The 15,957-nt window shown below is 39.7% G+C and overlaps 1 protein-coding gene across 3 annotated transcripts in view; it reads left to right on the top strand.

Annotated features, from left to right (window-relative positions):
- WDR41 (WD repeat domain 41) overlaps positions 1-15,957 on the top strand; it is a 75,203-nt gene that overhangs the window by 23,868 nt on the left and 35,378 nt on the right. For all 3 annotated transcript variants that reach the window (XR_011471185.1, XM_070412225.1, XM_070412224.1), the window contains exons 6-8: positions 5,088-5,199; positions 9,185-9,247; positions 14,498-14,608. Coding sequence is in view for 2 of the 3 variants with exons in the window: in XM_070412225.1 (XP_070268326.1) it covers positions 5,088-5,199; positions 9,185-9,247; positions 14,498-14,608 (286 nt within the window). In the remaining variant the exon portion in view is untranslated. The remainder of the gene's footprint in view (positions 1-5,087; positions 5,200-9,184; positions 9,248-14,497; positions 14,609-15,957) is intronic.

Raw genomic sequence — 15,957 nt, 5'->3', positions numbered from 1 at the left:
ATTGAAATAAGCCAGTCAGAAAAAGACAAGTATCACATGATCTCACTTATATGTGGAATCTAATGAAAAAAATAAACTGACAAACAAGATAGGACCAGAGGCATGGATATATAGAACAGACAACAGACAGATCTCAGAAGGGAGGTGGATGGAAAGACTGGAAGAGATTAACCAAAGAACATATATGCATATGTGTATAGACCGTGGACAGAGACAATAATGTGGTAATGACCTGGTTGGTGGGGGGGACCTGAGTGGAGGGAAGCAAAAAGATAGGGAAAGGGGGACATCTCTAATAGTGTCAACAATAAAGAGAAATAGTAGGATACATTATTCCTAAAAAAATGTCAGTTACTTAGTTCCAAAACAAAATGTTATGGGGCTAATTGGTTGCTACTGTTAGGTTCATTCATTTTACAATTATTAATTGGGGCTTATTACATGAAAGGAACTCTGCTACATGTTGGAGAAACAGACTTGGATAACACTTGGTTACTTTGATTCCTACAGAAGAAATTAACCTTAAATGTTCTCAGAAATGTGTCTTTCAATAATGTGAGCAAGTTTGGAGAAAGATGCTAGTAAAATGAGATAATGTTTCCTCTTGCTTTAAAGATAACTGATCTCTAAATTGGAGCCAACACTTAAGAAAAAAAAAAAGAAGAAGGCAGAAAAAGAATTGCTGTGTGCCAGTTGTCAATATATTCCTGAAAGGCAGCATCTCTGGTAGCCATCTCATGCTACTATGCTCTTCTAATTATCAATTTAGTAAAGTTTATGGGGAAGAAAGTGCCATTTACTGTATGCGCTATCCAATTTAACAATGTACTGTCTTTGAAGAAGCCATTTAAGTATTGACTTGATCATATCTCTATGCTTTATGTGATCTGAAAGACACTTCTTTTAAATTCCTTAAAAAATACTCTTGTTTTCTGTCTGAGCTCATTAGGTTTCAGATGAAACACCTGAATTGAAGGAACAGGGAAAGAAAAAATTTAATGTATTGGGGAAATTTCTTTGGTGAGCTGTTTTATGAACTGTTTAATAAAAAGTGCCTAATTCCAGTATGGTGAAAGTACTTTATAAGGGCTTTTACTGTAATGTGAATCAGCTAGACAGTTGTATTTACTCCTGCTAAGAGTTTCACATTAAAAATCGTTAAAAATAGCATTTTACTCACTTTAGTTCAGTGGTTAAAATTGTTTTTGAGCATGCTTTATTAAAGAAACTAGAGGCCTGGTGCACACAAATTTGTGCACTCGGTGTGGAGTGGGGGTCCCTCAGCCCATCCTGTGCCCTCTAGCAGTCTGGGACTCCTCAGGAGATAATGACCTGCTGGCTTAGGCCTGCTCCCGGGTGGAAGAGGGCAGGCCCAATCCCTAGGTGCTGCCCCTGGTCAGGCACAGAGCAGGGCCAATTGGGGTGTTGGGGCGCTGCCCCCTGTCATGCACAGAGCAGGGCGGATCGGGAGGTTGCGATGCCACCCCTAGTCACGCTCAGGGTACAGCCGATTGGGGGGTTGGGACACCGCCCCGTCACACTCAAGGCAAGGTCGATAGGGAAGTTTCGGCACCACCCCCTGTCACGCACAGAGCAGGGCCCATCAAGGGGGTTGGGGCTCCATACCCTGTCACACACAGAACAAGGCCAATCAGGGGGTTGAGGAGCTCCTCCCTGTCACGCACAGAGTAGGGCCAATAGGGGAGTTGGGGCACCGCCCCCTGTCAGAGAGCAGGGCCCGTGGAGGGGGGGTTGGGGAACCGCCCTCTATCACCCACAGAGCAGGGCCGATCAGGGGGTTGGGGCACTGCACCCTGTCACATACAGAGCAGGGCTGATCAGGGGGTTGGGGCGCCACACCCTGTCACACACAGAGCAGCAGGGCGATCAGGGGGTTTGGGCACTGCCCCCTGTCACGCTGATCCCGGTGCCAGGAGGCATATTACCCTTTAATATATAGAATAGAGGCCTGGTGCATGGGTGGGGGCCAGATGGTTTACCCTGAAGGGTGTCCTGGATCAGGGTGGGGGTCCCCACTGGGGTGCCTGGCCAGTCTGGCTGAGGGGCTGAGGGCCGTTTTCAGGCTTGCGGGTGACTGAAGCTCCCAACCGCTCCTTTTTTTCTTTTTTTCTTTTTTATTCTGGGCCAGCTTTAGCTCTGAGGCCTCAGCTGCTTTGTACTTCTGCACTTGATACAATGTTGTGGTCCAGCTGGCTGAACCCTGGCTGACTAACGCAGGTTTCTGGTGTTTAGTTTAGCTTCTATATTTGCAACATAGTTGCTTAGAGTTGCAGTTGAGAGGCCGGCAAGTCAGGTGGGGAACGTTGGGGTACGCAGTCACTGGAGCATGCAAGCCTCCCTGTTCACTTCAGTGCATGGCTGCCGGCCGCCATTTTGGCTGGCAGTTAATTTGCATATCGCCCTGATTAGCCAATGGGGAGGGTAGTGGATGTATGGCTAATTACCATGTTTCTCTTTTATTAGATAGGATTAGGATCCCTAATATAAGAAATACTGTTTATTTTTTGAACTAGTAAAGTTTTTATAAAGGTTGATATTAGCAAGGAGATGGTGAAATTGGCATTTTAATTTCTGTTGAGAGTATAAATTGATATGATCTAGAAGGTAGCTTGTCATTATGAATGAATCTTAAAAAAAAAGATTACATGAATTGACTCAGTGATTCAACTTCTAGAAAACTCTTTAAAGAAAATAATAAACATGGGCAGAGATTTATGAACAGAAATGTATATTGCAAATATATTTTGTAGATGGATGATTGGCAGTATCCTAAATGTCTTATAGGAAAGTAGTTAAATTATGGTAGATATATATGCTAAAAATGATATTTCAGAAGAATACACAAAGAGTTTGGAAAATTCTAATAAGATGTTAAGTAACAAAAGCAGTAAATGAAAACTAAACCTAGTAATGTGCCGGGGTCCAACCCCAGCAGGTCCAGGGGTCCCCAAAGGTGTGGACGGAGTCAGTGAAGAAGGAATGACATGGAAACAGCCTTCAGTTGATCATCATAACCAGGTTCTGTAGACAGGTTCTGTTGCAAGGTTCTCTAGCCAGGTTCTCCAGCCAGGTTCGGTCGCCAGGTTCTTTAGCCAGGTTCTATCCAGGTTCTATCCAGGTTCTTTTGCCATGTTCTGTCTAGGTTCTCCAGTGAAGTTCTGTAGCCAGGTTCTGTCCAGGATCTTTTGCCATGTTCTCTGGCTAGGTTCTGGTTAGGATCTGATCAGGAGCTGATGAGGAGCTGATGAGGAGCTGATGTGGATCTGATGATTATTGTCTTGTTACATCCGTATTTATACCAGCCGATTTTAATCCTGTCAATTTCTATTACAAAGGTTAGGGCGTTTCTTATCTCCATTCCAGGGAGTAAAGATTATGTAGCTTAACTACCCGCCTGGCACTTAATTAAGGGGTTGTATCCCCTCCCTAACCTCAGGGAAAAATCCCCACCTGGGGAAACAACCTTTCTCAGAGAGGTGACCTTGGTTAAAACACATGGCGCCAAGAAGGGGAGCAAACATATTAAGAACAGTATGCCATATATGCCAGGTCCCTTGAAACAGCAAGGATGGACCGGCTCCCGGCAGTAATGAATAAAAAGGGTTATATACCATGACCAAGGGAGATTTATCATAGAATATGAGTTTAGTTTAACATTTGAATATTTAATCAATGTAATACACCATAGTAAGAATAAAAGACAAAAAACATGATCATCTCAATAGATGTAGAGAAAGCATTTGACAGACTCCAACACCTCAATAAACTAGGAATAGGTGAGAACTTCCTCAACCTAACGAAGGGCATCTATGAAAGCCCCACAGCTAACATTGTATTAATGGTGAATGACTGACTGAATACTTTCCCAAGATCAGGAACAAACAAGGATGTCTACTCTTGGCATTTCTATTTAATTTTGTACTGGAGGTTCTGACCCAGGGCAATTAGACAATAAAAGAGAGAAGGCATCCACATTGGAAAGGAATACATAAAATTATGTAGAAAAAATAACTATATAGAAAATTCTATATCCATAACAAAACTATTAGAGCTAAAAATGGATTTAGCAAAGTTTTAGGATACAATTCAGTATACAAAATTAATTGTATTTCTATATACTAGCAGTGAACATTCAAAAATAAAATTAAGAAAACAATTCATTTACAATAGCATCCAAAAGAATAATATGCTTAGAAATAAATTTAAAGAAGTAATAGGTGACTTGTACACCAAAAGCTACAAAACATTGTTGAAAGAAACTAAAGAAAATCTAAGTAAATGAAAAGACATCCCATATTCATGGATCAGATTTAATATGGTTAATATTGCAGTACTACCCTGTCTACATATTGGATACTATCTCTACCAAAACCCCAACAGGGTGTTTTTCCCCTATGTTCTTGTTTTTGTTTGCAGACATTGATGTAGAAGTGCAGGGGACCCTAGCATAGCTAGAACAATCTTGAAAAGAAATAAAGTTGCAAGATGCAAGCTTCCCAATTTGAAAATTTACTAGAAAACTATAGTAATCAAGACAGTGTGGTACTGGCATAAGAATAGATATACAGATCAATGGAATAGACTTAGTTACTTAAAACAAATATCTCACAGAGTTTGTAGTCAGGAATAGAGAGCAGCTTAGCTGGATAGTTCTGGCTCAGTGTTTCATGAGGTTGTCATCTGAAGGCTTGACTGGATTTGGAGGTTCCTAGGGGACTCACATGCTTGGGAAGTGTTGGTGGTTGTACAGAGGCTTCACTTTCTTGCCAAGGGGTGGGTCTTTCTCCATGTGGCTGCTTATGTGTGTTTGCCCTAGAGAGAGTGACCTAAGAGAGAGCAAGGAGGAAACCACCATGTGTCTTATGTCTTTATAAGTCACACACTATCCTTTCTGCCACATTCTATTCATTAGACGCTAGTCACTTAGTAGAGCCCACATTCAAGGGCAGGGTAGTTAGGCTTCACCTCTTGAAGGAAAGGGTATCAAAGAATTTAGAACATATTTTAAAACCACCAATGAATGCTTGAACTTCTAAACTTACATATATTTCTCATAAATTTTGCAGTGTTTAACTGTTCTTCAGAGACTAGATGTTTGGCTCTCTGGTGGGAATGACCTATGTGTGTGGAACCGAAAATTAGATCTCCTATGTAAGACTAGTCACCTTTCTGATACAGGTAAAAAACAAATCAAGGTAATTGTGAACCATGAGTGACATACTCTAAAAGACACAGAGAATCTTCAAAGAGACTTTCCATGAACAAAGGGGAGGGGGAGGGTACTTTTCTTTGCAGTTCTGAATATACTGGTAAACTGTAGCCATATTCTCCAGGTTGGTTAAGGGTTGTGTAAAATATATTTTCATCAAATTGGAAGGAAAAGATTCCCCTCCTTTTGGATTCCTTATCCCTTCTAACAGAATTTCTCAAAGTGGTCAAGAAACACCTTTTAATATAAGATCATCAAACTCTAAATGGAATTTGATGAGCCTGTTGATACCTGAAAGTACTTTTATGGCTTTACAATAGCACCTTTTAAAAATGTTTGGGATCACTTGTCTTTCAATAGATTTCTAAGGATGACCTCATTTTACATTTGGTTTTACTGAAAAGTTTATTCATGAGCAAACTTACTAACAAAATTCTGTTTTCTCAGAATTCTGTTAACAGACATTTAAAAAAATCAATTTTGACTTCTATAGATACCAAGGATTTTAAAGAACAAAATTAAAATTTATTCAGAGTAAAAACATTTAAGTATAAATGAGTAAATTTAAATGACAGTAACCGTGAAGTTATGTGATACACTATTAACTATTTTTGTTCTAAAAGTAATCAAATGAACCCATGGACATCCTATAATGAATATTATTAATTATTGACATCTTAAAGGTAATAGGAGCTCCGTGAATTGAATAGATAGGTCATAATTGGAAATAGCTTATCTCTACATAGATATTATAAAATAGCATGAAAATAATGTGATATCTTAGCAAAATTCAATCCATACCTTATTAGGATTTACAATTTAACCTTTCAAGTCAACATTGGACCACTAGTAATCTTGTTTGAATCTAGAGTGCATATTTATGTTTACTATTATCATGAATTATATCTATTTACATGTACATATTTCTTTCATTAGCCTGTGGTCATATGTGAATTTTACTCCATGAATAATTAGCACAGACATACCTTGGAGATAGTGCAGGTTTGATTCCAAACCACCCCAGTAAAGCGAATATTTCAATAAAGTGAGTCATGATTTTTTTGGTTTTCTAGTACATACTACAGTTACACTATACTGTAGTCTATTAAGTGTACTATAGCAGTCTGTCTAAAAAATGTATATAACTTAATTAAAAATATTTTATTGGTAAAAAATGCTAACCATCATCTAGGTTGTGGTGGCTGTGGCAATTTTTAAAAATAAGACAATGAAATTTGCCTCACCAATTGACTAATTTTGTGAACGATTTCTCTGTAGCACACAATGCTGTTTGATAGCATTTTATTTACAGTAGAATTTCTTTCAAAACTGGAGTCAGTCCTCTCAAGTTCTGCCAACACTTTATCAACTAAGTTTATCTAATATTTTAAATTTTTTTGTGGTTATTCAACAGTCTTCACAACATTTTCACCAGGAGTAGATTCCATCTCAAGAAACCACTTTTTTTTTTCCTCATCCGTAAGAAACAACTCATCTGTTTAAGTCTTATCATGAGATTCAGCAATTCAGTCATATCTTCAGGCTCCACTTCTAATTCTAGATCTCTTGTAATTTCTGCCACATCTGTAGTTACTTTCTCCACTGAAGTCTTGAACCACTCAGTCGTCTATGAGGGTTGGAATCAGCTTCTTCCAAACTCCTGTTAATGTTGATATTTTGACCTCTTCCCATGAATCATGAATATTGTTAGTGACATCTAGAATGGTGCATCCTTTCCAGAAGATTTTCAATTATTTTGCTCAAGATCCATAAGAGGAATTACTAGCTACGGCAGCTCTAGTCTTACAAAATGTATTTCTTAACTTATAAGATTTGAAAGTCCAAATTACTCCTTAATCCATGGGCTGCAGAATGGATGTTGTGTTAGCAGCCATGAAAACAATATTAATCTTGTACATCTTCCATCAGAGTTCTTGGTTGCCAGGTGCATTGTCATTGAGCATTTATATTTTTTCTACGTCTCAACAGTGGGCTTAGAACAGTGGTTCCCAAACTTACTTGGCCTACCGCCCCCTTTCCAGAAAAAATATTACTCAGCGCCCCCTGGAAATTAATTTTTTAAAAATTTTAATAGCAATTAAACAGAAAGATATATGCCCCCAAATGCACCTGTGGCCATCACTGCCCCCCTGGATCGCTGCAGCGCCCACCAGGGGGCGGTAGCGCCCACTTTGGGAATCACTGGCTTAGAATATTCAGTAAACCATGTGATAAATAGATGTGCTGTCATCCAGACTTTGTTGTTCCATTTATGGAGCACTAGCAGAGTAGATTTAGTATAATTCTTAAGGACCCTAGAATTTTCAGAATGGCAAATGAGCTGTGGCTTCAACTTCAACTAACTCATCAGCTGCATTAGTCCCTAACAAGAGACTCAGCCAGTTCCTCTCTAGCCATGAAAGTTCTAGATGCATCTTCCAAAAGAGGCTGTTTCATCTGCATTGCAAATCTGTTGTTTAGTAACCACCTTCTTAGCTAGATCTTCTGGATAACTTGCTGCAGCTTCTACATTAGCACTTGTTGCTTCACCTTGCATTTAAAAATTTTTTTTTATTGATTTCAGGGAGGAAAGGAGAGGGAGAGAGAGAGAGAAACATCAGTGATGAGAGAATCATTGATCGGCTGCCTCTGGGGATAAAGCCTGCAACCCGGGCATGTGCCCTGACAGGGAATTGAACCATTACCTCCTGGTACATAGGTCGACGCTCAACCACTGAGCCATGACAGCTGGTCATACTTCTGTTTCTATTATTTTATAAAATTATTTATAAAAATTTTTTAGCAAAGTTTTCCACATCTAGAATTCTTTTCTTCCTAACCCTCCCTGTGCTCTCCTGTCCCTTTTACTTTTTTATATTGTACTGCTAATTCCTTCCTTTTGCCCTCCTCTACAATCACCTCTTCTTCCTTATACTTGGGAAATGCATAAAATACTGTTAAACCTATGTAGAGAAAAGATTTTAGAGAGACTTACTCCCCAAACTACAAGAGTCTTTTGATGGGTGAAAGAGTAAAGTAAAGGAGTATAATATTAAATTACTTTTATGTAAGTTATATATATTTCATACTGGAAAAATTAACTTTAATAGTTTTTGTACTTGCACATGTGGTGATTCTGAATTTAATACTTCAATTCTTTAAGTCTTACTAACAAAAGTAATAATTATTACATATGTTATAGAAATTAGCATATGTTATAGAAGTTATAAAAAGTTACTGAGAACTCTATATTTAAATAAATAAGTGAGCCTGGCCAGCATGGCTCAGTGGTTGAGTGTCGACCTATGAACCAGGAGGTCACGGTTCGATTGCCGGTCAGGGCACATGCCTGGGTTGCGGGCTCAATAAAATGCAGCTGATCAATGATTCTCTATCATCATTGATGTTTCTATCTCTCTCCCTCTCCCTTCCTCTTTGAAATCAATAAAAATATATTTTTTTAAAAATAAACAAGTGAAAGATGTTGAAATGTTGAATCTAATTAATCTAATTTTGTAAATATTAATTAAAAACATGTTATTTAAAAGCCCCTTTCTTAGCTGTTGACTGCTGGCTAACTCATTTACTGCCAGGGAACCCACTCAGGATTCTTAAATTTAAAGTAAGGAAAATGCCAATTTTATATCTCCTTTGAGCTAGGTATATTGTAAATGGTGAGGGTGATTATCTTAAGGGATCCCTGGTAAATAAGTTTACCATAATGTTCAAAGAGTATATCCTACCCTTACTAGATCAATAGTCTTCCAAAGGCCTCACCAGTTTTTCACAAAATCATTTTCTGTGTATAAGCAACCAAGTGTGATATAGAAAATTATGTGTGCTTTTTTGTGACCACTCCCTTTACTGTAAATGACTGACATAAAACTGAGAATGCTTTTGTTTTTTATGTAACCATCAAGAAAATAATTTTACCTTTGTTTTGTATTTTTGAAGGGATCAGTGCTTTGATTGAAATACCTAAGAACTGTGTTGTGGCAGCAGTTGGCAAAGAACTGAGTGAGTATGATTCTTTTTTTCTTCTATTTTCAAAAAATTTTAAACTAGAACTTGTATACACATTTTAGAAAGACTAGTTAATATTTCATTTAAGGAACATTTGCCCCTGCCCCAGTCTTGGCCTCCTGGGATTGTTGAAGTGATATGGAGACCTAGACATTTTCATGATATTAAGTCAGTTTTTGTCCTACCCTTGTTCTAACATAGCCAGGTGGGGCAGCTAACCTCACTCCTTTTATGCCAGAGAAGACCCATAGTCCTCTCTGTTGCTGATCTGTACACATGCACTTATTTGACAAAAATAAAATCAAATCAAATAACCACATAAAACAACTGTCAACATTTTGGCAACTAAAAACTTGAGTTGGGAGGGTCAAAGGAGGATTATTTGGGGAATTTACTAAGGTGGGAACTGTGGAGTTTTTGCCTCAGGAAGCCAGAATTGGGCCCATTATCTTTGGGGCAGTTTATGCCATTTCTCTTAGAGTAGTGGAATAGCAGAAGAAGGGGTAGATAGCAGAGGCCTTTTGTAAATGTATTAATTATGAACATCTGAAGGCCACTTTCTTAGCTTTAGACTATTAGTTAACTCATTTACTATCAGGGAGCCTACAGTGAAGAAAGCCTTTTGTGCTCACTGCTTTGTGAATGGAATTTGGGTGCCAGAATTGATAGAGTAAACATGCTTCTTAAAAGCTGCTTCTGCCAAAACCGGTTTGGTTCAGTGGATAGAGCGTCGGCCTGCAGACTGAAGGGTCCCAGGTTCGATTCTGGTCAAGGGCATGTATGTACCTGGGTTGCAGGCACATCCCCAGTAGGAGATGTGCAGGAGGCAGCTGATCGATGTTTCTCTCTCATCGATGTTTCTAACTCTCTATCTCTCTCCCTTCCTCTCTGAAAAATCAATAAAATATATTTAAAAAAAAACAAAAACAAACAAACAAACAAACAAAACTGCTTCTTTCTTGCCCAGAAGACATTCGGTATTGCTTGTGCTAGACCAGCCCTGAAATTTGCTGTGACTATCAGTTGGCATATTTGCAAAACCCAATGAGACGTGAACTCAAACTTGAGTGTGCATTAGAATGACCTGAAGGGCTTATTACAAACACAAATTACTGGGATTTACCTCCCAGAGTAATTCAATAAGTCTAGACTGGGGCCTGAGCTCTGCATTTCTAACAGGTTCCCATCTCACTTGTGGTGTTCTCCTCAGGCTCCCATTACCTTTCTTAACTACGAATGTTGCATTAAGTCTCCTACTTACCTTTCTTCCTCTACTTTAGTGCTTGTCAAATGCCTTCTGTTCCTCTGGTTTAGCGCTTCTCATATATATATTCTTCAATAGATGCTAGAGGGATCTATCTAAAATGCAGACCACTCTCCTGCTTAAAGGCTTTGGTGGCTTCCTATTGCCTAAAGCAGTCATTTCTAGGCTCAAATTTCTGACTAGTACAAAAGTTTAGATTTTTGGAGCTCAGCATAGAGTTGCCAGATTTTTATTTTGCTTAGTAAAACTAATAAACAAAAAACTATCATTTACCACTTTCATTTTGTAAAAATTACTTTTTAACAACAAAGTATGAAGAACATGATCTCAGAAAGAAGTAATAGGACTTTAAATTGAATATATTTATTTTCATGTGGCCCTTATTTTTTCTTATTTTTGCCCCAGATGAATAAAATTTTTGCCCTAGAGCAGCGGTTGCCAACCTTTCGGACCTCACAGACCACCAGTGGTCTGAGGACCACCGGCTGGCGACTGCTGCCATAGAGGACCAATGTAAGTTCATCACTACCCTGCAGGATAAAGTGCAAAGTTTTCAACATATCAAATCAGGCCCTCTAATACCTTTCTCCTCCTATATCGCTGGCTTGTCAATACTGAATTGCCTGGGATTCCCCCACCTAAGGTGTTTCTCACCTTTATGCCTTTATTTCTGCTGTCACCCTGTATCAGGTTTATCCTCCTGCTCATTGTCCTCTTTGATCCAGCTAATTCCTACTTACTCTTTAAGAGCTCAGCTCCAGTATCTTTTGAGGAAGAAGGCTTGCTTACTTAATACCACCTCCCCTTCCAGAAGTTTTTCCACTGTGTTGTCATAATCTCACATCTATCATTTCATTTACTACTTTAAAAAAAGACTTCTGTTTACTTTTGTTCTCTCCTTGCCCTCCTTTTCAGAATATGAGCTACTTGGAGACTGGAACTTTCTTATTCATCTTTCTGTTAACAGATAAGAAATTTTTATTGAATGGATGAATGAATTAGTGAATTCATTAAAACACTACTAAAAGCAACATTAATACTTCAACTGAAGTTAGAGTATCATCTAAAAAAAGAAGTGAAAGTTGATTTTATTCAGAAAGTAATTTATAAAAATACATAATATTCTTTAAAATGAGGTTCTGCATTTTACTTAATTTTGTCATAAAATAAATATATAGTGCTATTTTTTCTTAAGGAAAAATAAATTTCATTCCTGTAAATGGGGTATCTTTTCTATTTCCAAGACCAAGCTTGTACCTATATACTTGGTTTTCAGTGTTCTATTTCAGTTTCTCTCTTTCTGTGTGAAGGTTCCTTTCAACAGGAAGTATAAGTTCTGTGTGCACCAGCTGCAGTGACTTTGAAGCTTTACTGGCTAAGTCAGGCTATCAGCGCTGAGACCTCATCCTGGCTCAGAAGTCTAGGATATTTTTCCTAACTAATTTTTTAGAATTTTTTATTGCTTCTCTTTTGTTCTCTGATTTGTTTTATTTTCTTGAATTTATTACTTGTCTATAGAGGCATTATTTATGCTCACTAAACAGTTTCATGTTATCTTAGTACTTTGTAGTTCTTTGTAGAAACCTACTTTATAGTTTTCTTCTTTTTGTCAGTATTTCAGGTTATTATATGTTAGTTTGAGTAGACAATATATTGCTTTTTATTCCACAATCCCAATCTCAAGATCATTTGGTAGGATTTCAACTGAAATAGAGGGTTCATACAACTCTGATAGGTGTGAGGAAGAATTCCCTTCGTGTTGACTGAAATACCTTTTTATTTCAACAGCCACAGTTTGAATGTAAATGGCTGCCAGGATTAAATAACCTTGCTAGAGATTTGTAGCTGGTAAAAATTGTCTAGAGACAGAATGAAATGTGGCACTGACTATTTTCCAGGGAAGAATGTGAGAAAGAAGGGAGATTAATAGTTAGCCACCACTTGGAAAGGATATGATCTCTGAGACATTCCCACTTCTAAGATATGAGTCATCTTAATCTGTGAGCATCCACAACATTGGGTAGAGTGGTGTATTATAGCATTTAATACATCTATTATAAACTTGTTTATAGGTCTCCCTACCACTGTAGACTATGAGTGGTTCAGGGCAGTGACTAGGCCTTATTCACATTAGAGATCTAATTTCCTGGAACATAGTAGATGTTTAGTAAATGCTTGTTGATTGAATCACTCTAGTTTATTTGATTTGGGGTTTGCTGTATTGATTAAAGTTAGGATTCACATTAGTTTAAATAAAACTATTTGTTAAAGTCAGATAACAAGTAAAGTAACCCATTGAAAATCTGTAGTCAAAAGAATTGTATGGCGCACAAAAATTATAGGCATATTATCCTCAGAGTTTATAATTTAACTAGAGGCCCAGTGCATGGATTTGTGCACTGGTGGGGTCCCTCAGCCTGGCCTGCAGGGATCAGTGGACCTCTGTGCTACCACAGCCCAGCCTTACCTGCCAGCTCGTCGGGCCCCAGCTCACTGTCTGCATCAATCCCGCACAGCAAGTAGTATGTGAAGTGGCAGGCAGCTGGGGAGGAGCCCAAGCCCACGTTGGGCGCCGCACTGCTCTCACTCATCCCGGCGCCACTGTACCTGCTGCTGCTGCTTGGGCGCACAGGGGGAGTGTCTGCAGGAGAGGCTTGCACTGCTGCAGCTGCACTCACCAGCTGTCAGCCTGGCATCTGGCGCCTGTGAGCTGAGCAGTGCTCCTGCTGTGGGAGCACACTGACCACCAGAGGGCAGCTCCTGCGTTGAGCATCTGCTCCCTGGTGGTCAGTGTGCGTCACAGCAACTGGTTGTTTTGCCGTTTGGTCGATTTGTATATTACGCTTTTATTATATAGGACTAGAGGCCCGGTGCACAAACATTTGTGCACTCGGGGTGGGGGGGTCCCTCAGCCCGGCCTGCACCCATTTGCAGTCCAGGACCCCTTAGGGGATGTCCACCTGTCGAATTAGGCCCACTCCCCAGGGATCAGGCCTAAGCTTGCAGTCAGACATCCTTCTGGCAGCCAGGGAGCCCTCAGGGGATGTCCGACTAAAGGCTTAGGCCCTCCAAGAGAGCTGTGATGAGGAAGCTGGGGTGACAGAGGAGCCACGCTGTCCCGCCCTGCTGCCCCGGGTTGGGTCACACACGGGACACCCGGGCGGGCAGGCCGATCGCTGCTGCACCACCTGGCCGCCCCGGGTCGGGTCACACACAGGATGCCCGCCGCCCTGGGTCACAGATAGCAGGCCCGGATGGTGGCAGGGCAGGCGGGATGGCGCTGTCCCGCCCCACCGCCCCAGGTGGCAAATAGCAGGCCCGGATGGCGGTGGGGCAGGCAGGATCGCGCTGACCCACCCTGCCTGCAGTATGCAAATTAGCCGCCATCTTTGTTGGTGCTTAATTTGCATATCGCGCTGATTAGCCAATGGGAGGCGTAGCGAAGGTACGGTCAATTACCATGTTTGTCTATTATTTATTATATAGGATGGTGTATGCCTAGGTATCAAGAAAACTTTAAAAATATGAAAGCAACTGCTGAAGTCTTCTCTGAGTTTAAGTTAAACATAAATTTGTAGCTTGTTTTGTAGCAGTGCTTACTGGCCTGGGAACATGAGTACAGAAAGCTGATGGTGGAGATGATTCACTGATGTGGACCAGTCAATAGCTAAGTAGAGAGTGAGGCAGGATAGCCCGACTGCAGTGGAGCCCTGGAAAGGATTGGGGTAGTGGAATTAGAAGAGTTTTGATAAAGGAACAGAATTCTAAGCACACACTCACTTGGGATTTTAGTAGATCATTTCAAACATCTCAAGCATTTAAAAGAAATATTTTAAAGTAGTATGAATAAGGCTCCCTTTTGAGATAGGTTTTCAATATTTTCAGTATTAGACATTTCTAACTTAATGAAATACTGCTATTTTGAGCAGAAATATAATCTTTGACTATTGTAATAAAATCATATCTCTCTTTTCATGTAGTAATTTTCAGGTTGGTAGCACCCATGGAAGGATCACTAGAATGGGATATTCTTGAAGTTAAGCGCCTCCTTGATCATCAGGATAATATTCTCTCATTGGCTAATATCAATGGTAAGCTCAATGTATATGCTTATATTATGTAAAATTTTATACTTGTTAACATAATCTGTTATGAGCTTCAGTCTTGTTTTGTTCTAGGATTTCTATAATTATCTTCATTGAAATCATTTTGATTAGTAGGGATTGGCAGTCGTTTATATGTGAAATTCAAGGCAGTGGAACTAATGAAGTTTCCTAGATTGGTAGGGTTAGATTTAGGCACAAGGAGAATAAAGTGAGGAGAGAGGAGATGGAGGAGAGCATCATTATCATGGGCTCTGTGGGATGATTGTCATAGGCTGTAAATACTAATGCTTAGTAGCATTTTGGAATTTTTGGCAAATGGTTCTGGCTAGTCCCAATTTTGTAGACCACACAGTATGATTTATATAGCAAGTTACATACTTACAGTTGAATGAGCAGGATTTAAGGCAGTTGTTTTCATGATTGAAGACTATCAGAAAATAACACCAAACTAAGGTAAAGGTCTGCAGAAAATGGGTCATATCTGTCCTTCCTCATGATTGTGAATTTTGACTTGCTAGACTCCTATTTAGCTTCATAATAATTTTTAAAAATATTTTGTATTGATTTTTTTTTTTTAGAGAGAGGATGCGAGAGGGAGAAAAAAAGAGGAGGGAGGGAGGTGGGGGAGAGAGAAAGAGAGGAGAGAGAGAGAGAGAGAAAGAGAGAGAGAGAGAAAGAGAAAGAAAGAGAGAGAAAGAGAGAAGAGAGAGAGAAACATTAATGTGAGAGAGAAACATTGATCAGTTGCCTCCCGTGCATAACCAGACGGGACTGAACCCGCAACCTGGGCATGACCTTTTGGTGCATGGGACGACTCAACCAACCAGGGAAACTTCATAATAATTATAATGAGTATGTTCTGTAAGCCCAGTCTGACATCAGACGGCAGGATAAGATCCCAGTCAACAAATCCTGGCATTTACCTAGTTCACTTTCAAATAAAGTGGCATATCATCAGTTATTCTGGGTGATCTGTGTTGAGGTCAGATGAAAGGCCTTCTGGGTGGCTTTACTTCTGTAGTCTGGAGGAGACTGTAAGAAGCTTCTGTAAGATGCCATAATATGATAGTGGGAGGATTGGACTGCACCCCCTGACCTGAGACCTGGGTTGGCTCTTTTGAGCAGTACTTTGCATAAACATGCTGCAAAGGAAAAGAGCGGCACAGACAGCACTAACTGTATGCCATTTGTATGCCATTTAGTAACATTTTTCAGTACGTCAGTGAGAATGTTCCTTCCACTTCCACAGTCCTCTTCTCCAACAGCCATCTTCTTGTACAACCTAGCTGCAAGTCTTTCTAAGGACTAGATTTGTCTATGGTGATAGAAGTAAC

This window comes from Myotis yumanensis, unplaced genomic scaffold (assembly GCF_028538775.1).
Source record: "Myotis yumanensis isolate MYYU_CA2020_CCGP unplaced genomic scaffold, mMyoYum1.0.hap1 SCAF_4, whole genome shotgun sequence".
Classification (NCBI taxonomy): domain Eukaryota; kingdom Metazoa; phylum Chordata; class Mammalia; order Chiroptera; family Vespertilionidae; genus Myotis; species Myotis yumanensis.
The sequence above is the reverse complement of the archived record's forward strand: the minus strand, read 5'-3'. Positions and strand labels throughout refer to the sequence as shown.